General features: G+C 27.5%; 1 protein-coding gene, 1 long non-coding RNA gene and 2 other non-coding genes across 4 annotated transcripts; 2 read left to right on the top strand and 2 right to left on the bottom strand.

The window, feature by feature from the left end:
• Positions 1 to 12: 12 nt before the first annotated feature.
• On the bottom strand, positions 13 to 2,765 carry LOC107020179. Its single transcript, XM_015220470.2, has 4 exons — positions 2,200 to 2,765; positions 1,255 to 1,805; positions 572 to 1,182; positions 13 to 453 (listed from the first exon to the last, which is right to left on the bottom strand). Exons 1-4 carry the CDS (start codon positions 2,763 to 2,765, stop codon positions 13 to 15), a joined length of 2,169 nt encoding a protein of 722 aa, XP_015075956.2.
• Positions 2,766 to 4,353: 1,588 nt separating this feature from the next.
• LOC114077401 lies at positions 4,354 to 4,429 on the top strand. The gene has a single exon (XR_003578707.1). It is a non-coding gene; the product is annotated as a small nucleolar RNA R160 (small nucleolar RNA).
• A 103-nt stretch (positions 4,430 to 4,532) lies between these two features.
• Positions 4,533 to 4,612, top strand: LOC114077402. The gene has a single exon (XR_003578708.1). It is a non-coding gene; the product is annotated as a small nucleolar RNA R160 (small nucleolar RNA).
• A 7,386-nt stretch (positions 4,613 to 11,998) lies between these two features.
• Positions 11,999 to 12,485, bottom strand: LOC107020088. Its single transcript, XR_001456788.2, has 2 exons — positions 12,375 to 12,485; positions 11,999 to 12,260 (listed from the first exon to the last, which is right to left on the bottom strand). It is a non-coding gene; the product is annotated as an uncharacterized LOC107020088 (long non-coding RNA).
• Positions 12,486 to 18,185: the final 5,700 nt, after the last annotated feature.

The following is an 18,185-nucleotide window of genomic DNA, read 5'->3' as shown; positions in this document are numbered from 1 at the left end:
ATTACGACTAATTCACTTCTCTTTTGGGTAGAAAGTACAAGTTCTTCTGTTGTGCCCTTCTTGTCCACATTGTCCACAACAGTTTGTGTTCACCGAAATCTTTTCATCTGCATTCTTTCTTCTTCTTTTTCTTGGTCGTCCAGATGATCTTCTGTATCTAGGTGGATACACAGTTTCAGCTACCACGTGTTTAGGATCTGACCAATCTTTCTTATCTGGCATTGGCACCATTGGAATTTCATATGTTTTTGCCAACGCATCAGGCTTGTAATAATCAGAGCAATACGGATTCATATCGGTGACATTCTTTTTTTTCAATACAGCGATTGCATGTGAACAAGGTATCTCATCTAGTTGAAATCTACCACAACAACATACTTTCCGCTCAAGACAAACAATATATCTTCTTCCATTTTCATAAACTGAGAAAATAAACTCAGATGATGGAACAACCTGTGTACATTAAAAATTTTAAATATATAACTTTTAAAAACCAAATCATGTTAAAAAAAGCATAATGATACACAGAATTAGATACATATAATATAAAGTATTATATAATGATACATACCTCCATTTTTGAACTTTTAGCCGCGTTTATAATCAACAATTCCTCAAATTTTCTACCTAATGTGTCCTTTGTGTATGAGGCTACTTCTCTGTTTTTGCAATGCCAAGATCCAAAAAGAATTCTAACCTCTTCCAAGAATTCTAATATAGTTAATTGGCGTGCTTCAACAAGACAACCATTGATACATTCTGCAATGTTTGAAGTCATCATTCTACCTCTGTTTACTGTTGCATGAACTCTTGACCACTTTTCGTAACCTGCATATTCAAGGTACTCCTTAACCCTGTGATCAATTCTATCAACCTTAGCCATCAACTTATCAAAATCTTCCTTTCTATATGCCTTGGCCATAGAGTAGAATAGATCACTTATGGCCTTTCTGCTCCTTTTGAAGTTTCCACATACATTCTTCCAAAGATGCCAGATGCATGCATAATGAGGTACATCGGGGAACACAATCCTTACACTCTTCATGATACTCTCATTTCTATCTGAAACAACACACATATCTTTTCTATCGCCAAATGCATGTTTGAACTGTTCGAAAAACCATGTCCACGAACAATCATTTTCGGTGTCAACAACACCATATGCCAATGGAAATATGCAACCTGATTACACACACATTATATTATTTGATACGTAATATATAAAAAGACATCATTACTATAAATAAAAAATACCTGCGCCATCAAGTGTGCTTGCTGATACAAATGTCCCTTTGTAAGCTCCACTCAGATGTGCACCATCCACAACAACTACTGGTCTGCAGTATTTAAATCCCCTAATGAATGGTCTTAAGGCGATGAACAGATACATAAATTCATCCTCTTCAGTCTTATGCATTCTTATATAAGAATCTGGATACACAGTTTTTAACATGTGTATGTATCGCGGCATCCGTCTATATCCTGCAGATGGTTTTCCCCTAATCATGGAGAGTGCACGTTCTTTAGCACGCCATGCTTGCTGGTAAGATATTTCAACACCATAATATTCTCTAATATCATCAATTATATCCCTTGGTGTATAAATTCGTTTATAATTGACCAATTTTGGAGCTGTCACTCCACTTACAAATCCGACTGTTGCTTGGACTTTGGTTAATACCCTCTCCCTCATAGGACACGTATGTTCACTATTGAAATTTCTAACAATGAATATATCAGATTTTTTCCTGCACGACGCCTTCATAGTCCAACCACATTTGTCTGAAAAGCATACCAACACATAGCTGCGTACATTTTTTAAGCATATTAATACACATATCAAATGCATCATATATAATAATATATTCAACAATAATGTTTAAAGTAATCAAACAATGAATCACACAAAAAGTATCAACCAATTTTTAAGAAAAGTATCAAAATTTAATGAAAATTATCCACTATTTGTGATATGACTGTTTAAACTGATACAGTCCTTACTATATCAGTAGTAGTACATTCAAGTATCAAATATAGTTATTTCAATGTATCAAAAACAAATTCCTGAAATGATGATACATTAGATTATAAAATAACATATGAAACATGCAGATTTTCATATAGAACAGTAATGTTTCATGTACTAATTAAATTAAAAAACAACACATGATACATTAAAATATCAAAACACTGTCATACCTTTGTTGATCAGACCTCTTCACTTTGCAATTGAAGTTGTTCTTTATCTTATATTTCGTCATCACATCTACAAGTGTTGCTTTATCCTTATATATCTGACCTGTCTTCACATCAACAATATCTGAATTGATTATAACATTTGCAACTCCAACTTCTGCATTTTCATGTGACTCAAATAAGCTATTTTCAACTATTGCCAAAGCCTGTGTATCATTTGTTGTGCCTTCTACACACGTTATTTCTCCACTTCTTCCATCAAAGTTATGTACAGTACCACTATTCTTCTCAATTGTGTCAATACATAATGGATATACTGAAAATCCAGGCTCGTTTTTTTTCAGTTCAAAATATAGTTTAACACTCATATCGTTCTTAAGTTTCATCGGACAGGAGTTACCTTCTACAATGTATCGAATTTCAATTTCTTTCCTTGATACATCAATATCTAACTCGGCCGCAATTGCTGCTTTGAGATTAGAAAACGAAATTGAATCTCCAACAACGATTCCATCAATTTTGTAACTTTCATACTGCAATTCGTTCACCCAAATTCCGGAATGTCTCATCAAAATCGAAGTATTCATCTTCAAAAATCAACTGCGACAACAATAAAATTTCGCTAGCTCCAATTTTAACAGACTGTTTAAAAAAAATTTGTTTTCAAAAAAAGTGATATGATCTTTGATTTTCAAATTTTGAAATTAATATCCAATTAAGTGCTAATTTAATGCTGATTAATGATTTGTTACCACAAATTAAGCTGTTTTAGTAACAATATTAAATTTACCGTTTTTATCCCCTATTTTTTCTTAACAGTTTTAAGTTACCATGTATCACTACAGTCTAAAGTATCACGACTCAACAAATTTAAGGGATTTTTTGTAATTACTAAACTTGTCGGGACAGAATGTAATTATTGAATTACACTATACTATGGGATTCCTTAAATTTTTACTTTAAATTTTAATCAAAAAACCCAAATTTACTTGGATGAAGACATGTTATGTAATTGGTTTTAAGGGGAACTTTCATATATAACCACTTAAAAATAGCCTAATTACTCTCCATAGCTATAATTTGATAATTACAATTCGTAGCTACATACTATATGGAGGAGAGAGGCGAGCGAGACTGGGAGAGAGAGGCGAGAGGCGAGAGAGAGAGTGTGAGAAAAATGAATTTTATATGTATAATGGTTAGATAATTGTATATAATACATGTGTATTTGTATATATGGCAAGAGAGATTGAGAGATGGAGGAGAGAGGCGAGAGAGACTGGGAGATGGAGAAGAGAGGCGAGCGAGATCGAGAGATGGAGGAGAGAGGCGAGAGAGAGAGGACAGAGAATGGGAGAGAGGTGAACTATATATGTATATAATTGTATATTATACATATGCATTTGTATATATGGCAATAGATTGGGAGAGGGAGGAGAGAGGCGAGAGAGAGAGGGGGGAAAAGAGTGGGAGGGGAATTGTATATGTATATAGGTTAATTGTATATTATATGTATATATTTGTACATTATGGCGAATTATACATATACAAACGTGACTAATCATACAAACTCGAAGTCAGCCCACGTAATTATTGTAGCAAACTATAGCTATAATGAGTAATTATGTAATATAAATTTGTCTAACCGCGTAGTTTTCCCATTTAATAAATAGGTAATATCAATAACCCACCCAACCTTAAACGGGTTGAACAAATTATGCGGGTCGGGTCGGATTTTACCACCCTCACCAAAAATCCCTAATATTTCCCTATAAATAACATTATCAATTCAACCCCTAAAGAGCGCCGCTATGGCTTCTGGCTATCAACTTTTTTTCAATGAAGGATTGCTTCTACTTCTAGGTAGATCTATATCTATATTATTTTTTTAGATCTATATCTATATATATTTTTTTATATATAATAAGATCTTGAATTTTAATTTTTGCATCAAATAGCCCTTTGCAATTATAAGGTTTATTGCAGAGAAAACACGAGATAAAGGTTTTTTCTGATGCAAAATTGATATATTTTTGGTGAAAATACTGGCTGAATATTTAGTCATTTATTCAGCTCTACTTTGCCAAAATTAAAAAAAAAGTTTTTTTTTTTGAAGTTGTTTAGATTTTGTGTTTATGTTTGAATTCAAGACTGGAAATCAAAATGATGAGAATATTTAAGCTGAATTATATGTTGAAATTCATATATTAGCCTTCAAAGTTCTCTGATTGCATTGATTTAATTTTTTTTTTTCAATTGTGGATTGTTTATTATTTGAAAGATGTATTTGCATATTTCTAAGTTTTTAATGGATTTTACTTTTGAGAATTTGGCAAATCAAAATGATGAAGAACTGTCACCTGAAATCTATATGTTGAATTTATTTATCATATGCCTTTCAAAGTTCTCTGATTGTGCTACTTGATTATCACGAAAAATATATTGTATAATTCTGTTGTAATTATGGTTATCGAGAAACCTCTTGTAAATCGTAAGATAAGGTCGACATACACTTTATTCTCTCCTAATTAGGGGCGGAACCACCAATTATAACAATTTTTAAATATATTTATTGTAGAGGATTGAATAACCCCTCGTTGAAAGTTCTGATTCCGCTGTTGTTGTAAAGTGTAGAAGAAATATAGATAGTTCTATAATTTAATTTTTTTAGCTTTTGATATTTGCCTTTTTCGAAGCATTTTTTATTTTTAGTTAGCACTATTTTTGGATTGCGGCTAGTACACTTGATTATTTGAAGATGATTTATTGAATTTGAGCACCAAAATACATGGTCTATTGTATTTATACATAGATTATACGAGCATGGTGCTACATTAAGTGTTTTTCTTATTATCTATTGTCACTTGATGTCTCTTTATTCATCGGTGGCTGAGGATATTTTTGGAATAAGAAAATAACATTGCTTGCATTTTTTGATATATATTATATAAACATTGTTTCTAATTAATTGTGATTTTTATATAATCAATATTGTGAGGCTGGAATTAGGTAAATTCTTCGGACCCATGGTAGTGATATGATTGATCCTAACTATTAATTGACAAAATGGATTAAGGCTTTTTTTCTTGAATTTTATTATAAAATGATGTTTTGGAAAATAATTTGAAAAATAAGTAAAAGTAAAAATTTATTTTAAGAATAAGTAACGAGTACGGATAAATGGAGATAGTATTTAAATACCTCTTGACCCAAATTGACGATATTATTGTTTTAATGTTGAAAGTATGAAATATTATTATTTTATAGAAATGTTATTTAATCAAAAAGTTGATATTTATTTTATAGAAATGTTATTTAATCAAAATATAAATTAACCTTTTTAAAAAAAATATATTTATTCATGATTAATACTCCCTCAGTTTATAATGCCTTCTTTTCAATTGATACACTTGTTAAGAAAACAATAATTGACATGTAAAATGATATCTTGAAAAATGATTTGAAAATAAGTAAAAATGAAAATTTATTTTAAGAATAAGTAATAAATACAAATAAATGGAAATAGTATTTAAATTTCACTTGATCCAGATTGACGATATTTATTATTTTAAAGAGTTTTTTAAAAGACTCATAAATTTAAATTTTGAATACGTTCAGGGGATGAATGCTAAAAATATAAATGAACCCTTTTAAAAAAGTTATTTATTCATGATTAATACTCCCTCAGTTTATAATGCTTTTTTTTAATTGATATACTTGTTAAAGAAAATAATTATTGACATATTGAGTTTAATAATAATAATTGACATATTGAGTTTAATATTTTTAATTGATATACTTGATATACTTGTTAAAGAAAAAATTCATTCTTAATTTATCAAAATGATAATTAAAAAAATAAAATTAGAAATAAAGGGAGAATCTTGATTAGAACGAATGCAAGTAATTCCTTCAATTTTTTTTATATGTCATATTTTTCTATAAATAGTTGAAATACAATACTTGTTATATTATAAAAATTTTACATAAATTATTATATTTTACTTATTATAACTTTGAAAACAATATAAATAAACTAACTTTAAATTGTATGGATATGTTGTGTCAATTAACCTTAATGAAAGCCTTTTTTATTTTATTTATATGAGAATTAAATGAGAGAAAGGGAGGAGGATGTTATTGAAAAAACAAATAAGTAATCATTTGACTTATGATTTTTTTTTTTGAGTGGCATTACGTGGTATTTTCGCTATAAAATTCAATTTTTTTTATTTAACTCACTAAAAATAAAAAGTATTTTAGTTTTTCACTCTAAATCACTCAGAATAATTCAAAAATAACTCCAAAGAAAACAAAATCGAAAAATTGTACTATCAAAGAAAGCCTTTTAATTTAAAATATAAATTGGGATCCTCTTTATTGCAAACATTATATAATAACTCACCAAATGTTGCCCCTCAACTAACAAAATGAATTCATTAAACACTTAAGATAAGTAATGCAATTTTTTAAAATTACATATTAACTTATTCTTTAGATGAAATAAAGATGTAATTAGTCATTCATAAACATACACAATCTCCATTAGCACAAGTTGGTATACCTCTATCACATTTAATAAATTCACTACAATCTTCTCTACTCTGACATGTATATGTGCATGCTTCCATCATTCCTTCTGAAAATCACAAAATTCATAATATATAGTTAGTAGCGGCAAATGAACGAGTTCGATCAGATATGTATATTGATAATTAAGTTAAATAAAAATAGATAACATATTTAAAATTCATTAGAAAAGACCTTCTTGATTGGTGTTAAATTGTGCTAAACAGACGCAAGATCCACCAACACAAGTTCCAAGTGCACCTTTACATTTCAAGTCACGACAATCCTGACTAGTCCGACAATCACACATTCGTCCTATCACAATATCTAAATATAATAAAAATTATTAGAGAAAAACTGTTTCAGAAAAACTCTCGAAAGAAGTAAAACAATACAAAATAGTAATAAAAAATAAAAAAAACAACCTTGTGAAATAATCAAGAATGAGACTACCAAAAGCAAAGTCACTAAAGTCTTGGCCATATTGTATAAAATAATTAATTTTTACTTTAAGATTATTGATGTTTACCCCATAATATATATATAATAAAATAGTTAGTTCATTAAAAGGTAATTTTCTTTTCTATAAATACAAGCCAGATTTATGGAGTTTCTTTTGTAATCAAATCTTGAAATTAAAGTTGGCTTTAGAGAAATTGTTTGGTTTGTGGGAAGTAATTAGTCAAATAAATATCACTTTCTTAATGAAGAGATTTTTCTTCCAAATTTCGTATGATGCAATATTTTTTAAAAAAAGAAGGGATTTTTACATAATTTCTCATGGTGTAAGAATCAATAATATTTACTACCACAATGTTAAATAGTAATAATTGCATAAATTTTATTTCATCCTTACAAATCAATAATTATTTAAGATATCACCCTTTTTAAATTAAAGCTCGTTTTGTTTCATAAAATAATCTTTTTTTGTTGAACTGTACATATTTATCTTGATTTATCTTGTTACTTGTATTATTGCTTGTATTGAAATTTATTTTAACTTGTTAATTATTTTTTAGCACATTCATTAAATTTTCATGTCAATTTATTACATACTTAAAGATGTTATTTTAAAAAATCTTTTACTTGGTACTTAGTTTGAAAATAAATGCAACAATTTCGTATGATAATATAATTTTTTGGTGATACACTATTTTAAAATTCTAAAATCACCTAAAAATGTTAATTTAAGTGATTTGTTTTTTTTGTGCAAAGATAATGCAATTAAATAAATTAAATTAAATAATTCACCTAAAAATGTTAATTTAAGTGATTTTTTTTGTTTTGTGCAAAGATAATGCAATTAAATAAATTAAATTAAATTATTCACCTACTAATTTTCCTTCTATAGGAGAAAGTTACTCCCAATTACAAAAGTTTTCATTAAAAAGTCTTGAAATTAAATTTGGTTAAAGAAATCTTTGGTTTATGGAAAGTAATAAGTCTATTAAGTACACTTTTTGTATAGAAATTTGCTCAATTTTTTTTCAAATAACAAATCTCGTATAATGCAATGCTTAAAAATTGAGATCTTTACATGATTGATAATGGGGTAAGAATCCATTTTTTTAATTTTTCATTCGATGATCGTATTCATAGTGGAGCTGAATTAATTTGGATTTTTCGATGATCGATATCCACAGTGAAACTCATTTAATTTGGATTTGCGCCACATAAAACCCATTTTGAGAGAAGTGCTATTTACGAATTTTTTTCATATTCAAATCTCAAATTCGAAAACTCTAATTAAAAGAGGAGTGACCTCATCTACTGCATCATATTATTTAATGTTCTTGATATAATAATAATCACTTATGTCGAATACCATCATTTTGAATATTCGATATTTTTCAATGACGCACAATGAATTAATGTGAGTTTAAAATTATTTTCTTGATTTTATATTACTTGAGCCTGTTGACCTGATTAAACTAATCTTATTAACAATGATGAAAACTCTAATAAAAAATTCAATTTAGTATTTAGCACAATACTTAAAGATAATATTATTTCATAGAAAAGTAGATATTTTGATTAAATTATGTAAGCAAATACAAATAAATTTTTTGTAACATTTTTAATGTTCACCACATTTGCATACCCCTCCAACACAAATTGGAAATCCAATCGTACATTTCTTTTAATTGATACATTCTGACGAACCATTACATGTATGAATCTTATCACCTGTCACTGCATTTATAAAATAATTATAAAACACGTTAGCATCTTAAAAGAACATAATTTCGAGAGAATTATAGTTAAGGCTGGGCAACGGAACGGGATGTATCGGTATCGGTCCGGTTCGTCCCGGTTCAGTTGTCTACGTGACGGAACGAAATATTTCGAATCGAGACACGGAACGGAACAGAATCGATGTTTAGTACCAGCGTACAGGTAGCGGTATATCTCGATTTATTTCGGTTCCTATCCGATTCCGATTAATTAATATTTATAAATTAATTTATATTATATATTAATTAATTAATTTATATTATATATTTATAAATTATAATTTATATTTTATATTAAATAATAAATACTACCCAAGTAACTCAATTACCCCCTATTAGTATTGCATTCGAGACTTAGTTGAAACAGAACCTTCCTAGAAGGTGGTCGCGTAAACTATGCACTCTACTAGTAGTTGTAAATTGAAATTGTAATTTATAATACAAATTTAAATAAATTTGAATTGATACTATTTAATTTGTGTAATTTTTCTATCCTTATTTTTATTTAATTTTTTAAAATTATAAATTTAATTTATTTATATAGATATTACTTATAAACCATAACATATTAATAAGTAATAAGTAATAACTTATAAACTTCAAAAGATTTAAATCTTGAAAACTTAATCAGACTTAACTTGCAAACTTAATAAGTAAAATTTTCTATAAAAAATATCTTTAAAATAAGTTAAGTAAAAAAATTACATTATAAATTTTAAAAACTATTAACTTAAACTTAGAAAAATAAAAAAAAAATATTTATATTTTCGTAATTAAAAAAAAAATCATTTTCTGAAATAACTAGATGTTTCATCCCGTTCCATTCTGGTCCGCTCCGGTTCCATCCCAGTATACAGTGAACCGAATATCCGTCCCGGTAATTTCATTCCGGTACCGTTCAACGAACCGGTCAACTCATCCCGTTCCGGTTCGGTACCGATCCGATGATCCCGTTCCAATCTGTTGCTAGTCTTAATTATAGTTATACACACCCGATGTCTAAGTTTATATCTACATGTATATTAAGTGTGACCCCTAATGATATAAATTGTGTCAAAAGAGAAAAAATACCTTCAGGATGACATCTGCATATGCCTCGTACACACATTGGACGCCCAGTATGGCATACCATTGGAAGACAATCTGATACATTATTACATGTGGTCTCACTTACCACAACATCTGAAATATTATAAAACTAGTTAGCATCTTAAACACATAATTCTAAGAGGAATTTAGTTATAAATAAATTGTTGTGACAAAACCTTGTGGAATAACCAAGAAGGTAGCTACCAGAAACACAGTCAATAACAAAGTCTTGGCCATGTTTTGTGAATAAAATAATTTTTTGAGTTTAGAATATGATTCTGACCACCACATTTATATATATAGTACATAGTCCATGATGACCAAATATTTGTCTATGGAAAGTTGACCAAAGAATAAATGTCTATTGTATAATAAATAACAAACCTTGACAATTTTTTTTTGGTTTTTTTCTAAGTTAGTCAATATAGAAATTTACATTAATTATGAGTGTCAACTATGCAGTTTGGGTTAAATAAATTCGGTTAAAATGAACGAAACAATAAATCACAAATTAATGGGTCTAATACATGAATTTTTGGTTAAAATCATTTCTAATGTATAAACTAAATCTAAAGTACGATCTAAACCTAAGATACATTTTTGTGTTATATAAGTGAACAAAAAATATTTTTGTATTATCTTCAAAGTTGCAAGATTCATTATTTTGTCTATGTTTTTAAGAAATTCACGCCACCAACAAAAAATGTATCACGTCGAATGAATATATGTACATATGTTTAAGCAAGTCAAGCTGGTCTATTTTTTTAATTTTTAGAAATTGAGGGTTTAAATCATATTTAGATAAAATATATTCAAATTCTAATTCTTTGTGAAAAATATGGTCAATTACAATTCCAACTTCAAAAATTTCAAATAAAGTAATTATTTATTATTTAATTTTCACTACATAACGCCTACATATAATTTCACTTAATTGTTAGTATTTATGTATATTGTATAAAATGTAAATCACATTGTGTGTGTGTGTATATATATATATATATAGTATATACGTACTACATATGTATTTTTTATTAAAGAAAATCTCTAAATAATTGCACGTAATATTTTTAAAATGTTTTTTTTTACATAATCTTTCTAACTACTGTATAAATATTTTACTTATTTATTGTTGCAAGTTAATTTACTTGATGATGCAAAAACATATAAACTAACAACAGAAACTTTAAAATATGAGAATAAAATATTCATTTTCTATCTGTTATCCTTATTCTTTTAGGTAGCTTTGATCTATTCGTCGTGGCTAAGACATGATCAAATTAAAAATAAATATTCTTTTAGTGATTTAATCAACTTCTTTAAAAAATAGACTAAGGGATGATTCTGGTTATTTTTGAATAGTATAAAAATGTTTTTTGTTCACTTAAATAATACAAGGATGTACATTAAATTTGAATCATAATTAAGGAATGATTTTCGCCACAAACTCTCTAATGCACATCATTTTTAAGGTCATTTTACTAGGTGTGACAAATCGATGATTACTAAAATAGGTTGGATCAAGATGGACTGTATCAATAAATGAGTCATCCCTAATTTTGCCTAAAATATACTTAGTTACGGTGGATTGAGTTAATATAGACTAAACGATGAATCATAGCCCAACCTGGCCTATACTTAGTTATATTATTCTTTTGAAATAAATTAACGACGAACCGTAGAGTTAGCTTTCCTAAATTTTATTCTTTGTTTACAATTTTACACAAATGCATCATTTTTTTTAACGATAATGTTATATACGCATCAAACCACGAACAATATATTCATTAAGTTACAAAATTATAGGATATATCTATTCATTTTTTCCTTTATAATAATCACGATAAATTAATTAGACGGGAAAAAATAACTCTAAGATCTAAAATAGTAAAAGAAACAAAAATCTCATATCATGATGCAACCAACTAATTATTTTATTGCAAATTTTTCATCATGTAAACAAGACGAAATGAGACATTTTCAATATAACTTTATAGAAATATTTTCAAGGTTAATACTTGCCACTTGAACCACTATCTTCATGATCAACAGAGTGGGTGTTGAGTGAACGGCATATACATATTAACTCAATACAAATACATTTTGGGTACCCATTTTCATAACTCGGACAATCTGCTGATGTGTGACATCTTGTTATGCCTATCGCCACATCTAAAAAGTTAAAAAATAATCGTTAGCATTTTACAATACGTATCAACAAAGTAAAAAATTACAAAATAAATTGATCTGAAGGGAAAACAATAAGAGGAAACAAAATAGACTAACCACAAGAAACAATCAAGAAAGCAATAACAAAAACTGCCATAATCGAAGTTTTGCCCATCTTTATGTAAAATATAAAATCTTTTAAGAATTTCAGAGTATTTCTTAGTTCTTATTATACACAACCTTATATAGTATTTAGCATTGAGAACTTGCAAAAGAAAATAGTTATTACAATAGTCTTATTTTAGACTTCAGTGATTGCTTTTTATACATTTCTAAATTTGGTTAATGGGTCAACAAAATTCTTTGTACTATGTGGAAAGGTTAGTCAAAGAACTATTAAAATTTTAACTACTAACCATAAAAGGAATTAAAAATGTTTTTAAAGTATGTGATATGCATTTAATTTGCTCTCCCTTAATATACGGGCAAAAATTAAAATAATTTGGTTAAATTATTGTGAGTTTTTTTTATCTCATCCAAGTAAATAAATGGAAAAATTAGCAAATTAGTCAAATAACTAACTTAATTAATAAAAAATTTCATACTTTATAAATATTAGTCAAATGTCAAAATTGTCATTATTTTAGAAAGGATTATGTATTCTAATTTACTTCCTATTTTATTTCATTTTTATTACAAATTTTTCAATTAATCCTCATTCATATATATTTAAAAAAATGAAATATTTTCTCTCTTATTTTTTCATCTTCCAATTCTTCTCCATTTCAAAATCTGCCTCTCTTCTTCTTCTTTTTTTCCAGAAAAATATATTTATAAAGATATTCACACAATCCCTTTTATTAAAATATGAATCTTTATCCGTTTTTCAATATTTACTTTATGATTTTATTTTTGTATAAATCGTTCAAAATTGTTGTTTGTAGTTGAAATCACTTTTTCGGTTTGATAAACTCTAGATCACTCTCCAATGGCAGAACCTAAGAGAATTACTAGAGGTATTCAACTTAATCAACAATGTTCTATTTTTCAAATATAGCAATTGAAACTTAAAACACAAATGACGATAATTTTTTATTTTAATTTGTTTATTTTGTATTTCAATATCACTTTGTATGCAAATAAGTTCTATTTTTTTTTTAATTTTGTATTCATCATAATGGTATACCAACAAAGTCACATTTGTATTTAAACTGAAGTAAGTATTTATTGTGCTCATTTTGTATTTCAATCTTAATTTTCAATGACAAAAAGTTTGCATTTTTTTTCATTATGTTTTCATCATAATTGTATACCAACAATTTTAATATTTTATGTGTTCACTTTACAATTCAAATTAAAATTGAATATCAAATTGTGGTGAGTATTTTACTGTGATCATTTTGTATTTAATTCTCACATTGTATTAAGAAAAGTTTGTATTTTTTGTGTTCATCATAATGATATACCAAAAAAGTCAATTTTGTATTCCAACTGACGTGAGTATTTTTGTGCTCATTTCGTATTTTAGTATCAATTTCAATGACAAAAAGTTTGTATTTCTTTTTATTGTGTTTTCATCATAATTGTATATCAACAAATTTTGTATTTTATGTGCTCACTTTACCATTTAAATTAGAATTGATATTTTACTTGCATAGTGAAACTAAAATTGTATCTTAGTGATCAAAATTGTATTACATAACTGCAAAAAAAAAAAATTTCTTTAATTTGTATCACAAAAAAATTACGAATTGTATTCCAATATAATATAGTCATTACATATGAATACGATTAAAGAAAAATACATGATTCTAGAAAAAGAATAGCATACATAATGAAAATACTACAATCTGTTGAGATTGATACAATATTCTAAAAAATATAAAATTTTAAAACGCGATTTAATCGAATTCATTTCAACATAAATTGAGTATTATCAATGAAAATTTAAAAATCGATACTAGAAATTTGATGAACAGGTGGGATGAGTTTTTCGTGTTTATTTTTTTTGAATTTGTGTTTACTTTTGAATTTTTGTAACTGATGAGACTTCTAAGCAATTGTTCCTATTTTAAAAAATTATCTCCCCTAAATTTCTCCTTTTTGTTAGTTAACAATTATATTCTTTAAATAAAATTTAAACAAGATACATAATAAACTAAATATTTGACATTTTTACTAAATATTAAAAGTGTTGACAATGGATCCTATTAAATGTGAAAATATTAACATTTTGAAAAATTTCCCAACAAAAATCCTAGGCCCATTACTTAAAAACCCATATATGATTTGTTTGGCCCACAATTAGAAGATGGTAAAATGAAATTAGGGTAGCGTATCGGTTTGTTTTGTTTGATTTTGAGGTTTATTGGTTATTAATTTGTAGATATGCCAAATATTTTATAACATAGTATAAGAAATAAAGTATTTCATATCCCTATTCTTTCATAAATTACAAAAAAATCTCTTTTTAGTGTCTTTCTGATATATAATATTGTAGGCGACTGCATTAGTTAATAAGCTGTTGTTATCAGTTTAATGCGTTAAATAAGGAATTAAAAACAGAAATTATAACTGTCTCTCACAAATCACGCGTACGTTTCTTCCTTGAACCAATCAGTCATTTATAAAACTCTAATTGAATTAGAAATTTCAAATTATAAAGCCTTCTCCCTTTTCTTCGAAAAGTTTAGAACGCAGTTTGTGAAGGTTCGTAATGAACATTTTGATCTTGTTAAGGCATTCTGGATGATGAGAAAGTGATGTTAGATACAAGCGATACAGAAGTGATGGAATAGTAGTTGGGAAAAATATTTCATTCGTGAATCTTATTTCAGCAATTGCAGCTGAATTGGATATCGATGAATTAAAAAAATATTGAGATTAGATACGTTGTAGAAAGTAATTCGTCTCTATTGTGTATTCGAAATGAAAAGAGTTTGAAATTGTACATATAAATTAAGAAACATGAGGTGAGATTCGATATATGTATCCCTTATGCATCGATACATTAGATAAAAGTGATGAAGACATACAAAACTTCGATGCAACAACAAGTGCAATTGTGTAATGAAGGTGAAAATCGACGCAAAGACTCTAATCATTGTTGAATAAAAAATTGGTGATTTCTATACATACCAGAAAATGGAGGTGGAAAATTACATATCAGATACAAATATTTCTGTTATGAAAGTGAAGCAATTGTACAATCATAAGACAAGTCTAAAGGCTGTAAAGGCAAAATACAAAATAAAGCATAACTTCAATTTTGTAAAGTTAAAAAATATAATAACAAAATGTATGTGATACGAATATCTGATATTGTTCTTCATTTTTTTTATAATTTATTTGTTAATATATTTATCATGATACACGGATAACATGTGTTACGTGCAGTCGTAGGCTAAGTATCATGTTCGTTTAAAGTTACTTTTGGTTATTAATGTATTAATTAAGAATGGTAGATGAAAAATGTTTAATATGTGTATTGTGTTCAGTGTATACAATAAAGTATCATGTTCATTTTGAGATACTTCTATTTATTAAAGTATCAATTAAGATTCGTATGTGAAATAAGGTTAATAAGTGGTTTTAATTTATTTATCTGATTTTTATATGAACATGACTGAATGTATCTTCATTAAATCACGTTATATATCAATATGTGTACACAATACTATTTAACTAAAAGTATTTGTAATAATGTGTCTTCAATTACATTTTGGCGAAATGATCTGATAAACCCCTATACTTGTATGCATTTGTATTATGAACTTTTCTATTTAACCATTTGTCAATTGGACCCTTCAACTCATTAAAACATAATATTTCAAACTCTTCTGACCATTGATCATGCTTATGTGACATTAAAATGAATGAGTTGGCGAGATAGTGTAAAACACACACCCAAAAGCAAGTGAAGAACATTTTTAATTTTAAAAAATATAAAATAATATTTTTTTTTTAAAAAAAAGGTTTCTTCTTCTCCTCACTTCATCTTCTTCATTCATCCCCCACCCCCACCCTTATCACCGCTCAAACCTTCCTTATCAGCCAATATGCTACTTCAATCCCCCTTTTCAGCCATCCCTCTCCCCATATCTGCTCTAACCCCCCTTTTTAGCCATCCCCAACTCCATATCCGCACCAACTCCTCTTTCGAGTTTCAACCATCCTCCACTCCATCTTTGCCTCAACTTCTCTTTTCAGTCACCCTCACCCCATTAGTAGACTCAGATTTTATTTTTTTACAAAAATTCATTTTAGTTTCACCAAATACCACCATTAAAGAGTAAAATTTCAACTACAAAAGCCTTACAAAGTAAGAAAAATAAAAGGAAACAAAGAAAGATTAATTTAGATCTAATTTAAAATTCAAAATTTTCTTTTCAAGACTCATTCTCAATGTCTTTTTTTTTTTGTAGAAGACAAGTTTAAATGGAAGAAACTTTTTTTTGTATGAAGACAAACTTATTGGAACAAAAAGAGGCTATGATCGTAAAACACCCCTTTTAGCGGAGAAACATGGTGGTCGGCGACGGCATTGATGGAGGAGAAAGATGAAATCTATTATCGGAATTTCATATTGCCGGCGGGATATACAAAAGAATATGTGTTTTGTCCGTAAGAAAGAGAAGAAAGAAAATGGATAGGGGTAGTTGGTGATTTTTATTTTTTGAGTGAAGGGTAGAGGGTGAGGAGGAAGAAGATGTAGTGGAAATATGCAAAATGAGTATAGAGAGAGAAAAAGAATTGTACCTTTTTAAAAAATAATATTTATTTTAAATATTTAATTTTTGATGTGTCATTAAATAATAATAATAATACTGACGTGTCATTAAAAAATGACGTGAAATTCATGTGTAAATTGAGTGTAATACACGCACACACAAATGATGAGAAAGGGGTTTCAAATATTGTGTTTTTTAGTTTAGGGGTCCAGATGACAAAGGAGTAATTAGAAAGGTTCAAAATACAAATCAATTCAAATACGAGGGTCTACCAGACCATTCCGCCTTATATTTTTAATGTTCAACACATTTGCATGCCCCTCAAGCATAGTTATAATGAATCATTACACGTATGAATCTTATAATTACTTGTCACCACATCTGAAAAATAATTATAAAGCTCGTTAGCATCTTAAAAGAACATAATTTCGAGAGGATCATAGTTATACACACAATGTCTTGGTCATAATATGTGAATAAAATAATTTTTGACTTTAGAATATGCTTCTGACCACCACATTTATAGAGTACATTAGTCCATGATCAAATCTTGAAATTTATTAGTGAGTCATAAAGTGATTCTTTGTCTATGGAAAGTTGTCTAAGGAAAAAGTTTCTATTGCATATACAACTTGTATTATTTTTTTTTGTATGTGAAAATTTGGTCAATATACAAATTTTCTGCAATTATGAGTGGCTAAATGAATTCAATAATGAGCTAAATAATAAATCGTAATTTAATTATTTCAATTTAACATATTATATTTTTTAAGAGTGATAAATTGAGAAATACTATATAATTTGGATCAAATTGCACTGTATTAATAATTGGATCATCGTTTAATTTTATCTAAAATATACTTAGCTATATATGTTTGATTGATGAGTTCGATTGACATAGAATAAATGATATATGAATTAATAGAATTCATTAATCATTATCTTTTTCATTCTACTCAACACCTTTTTCTTTTTTTTTCCTCATGTAGAAGTAAGAGCTAGACAAGCTTATAAAGTTAGTTATTACTCTCAATTTTTTTTAACGAAGAGTATATTCATTCTAAATCATAAAATTGAATGATATATTTATCTTTTCCTCCTTACTTTTTAAAAAAAATAATAATCATGATAAATAAATTAGACAGGAGAAAATAACTCAAAGATCTAAAATAGTAAAAAAAACAAAAAGAAATTCATA

This window comes from Solanum pennellii, chromosome 5 (genome assembly GCF_001406875.1).
Source record: "Solanum pennellii chromosome 5, SPENNV200".
Classification (NCBI taxonomy): Eukaryota; Viridiplantae; Streptophyta; class Magnoliopsida; order Solanales; family Solanaceae; genus Solanum; species Solanum pennellii.
The sequence above is the reverse complement of the archived record's forward strand: the minus strand, read 5'-3'. Positions and strand labels throughout refer to the sequence as shown.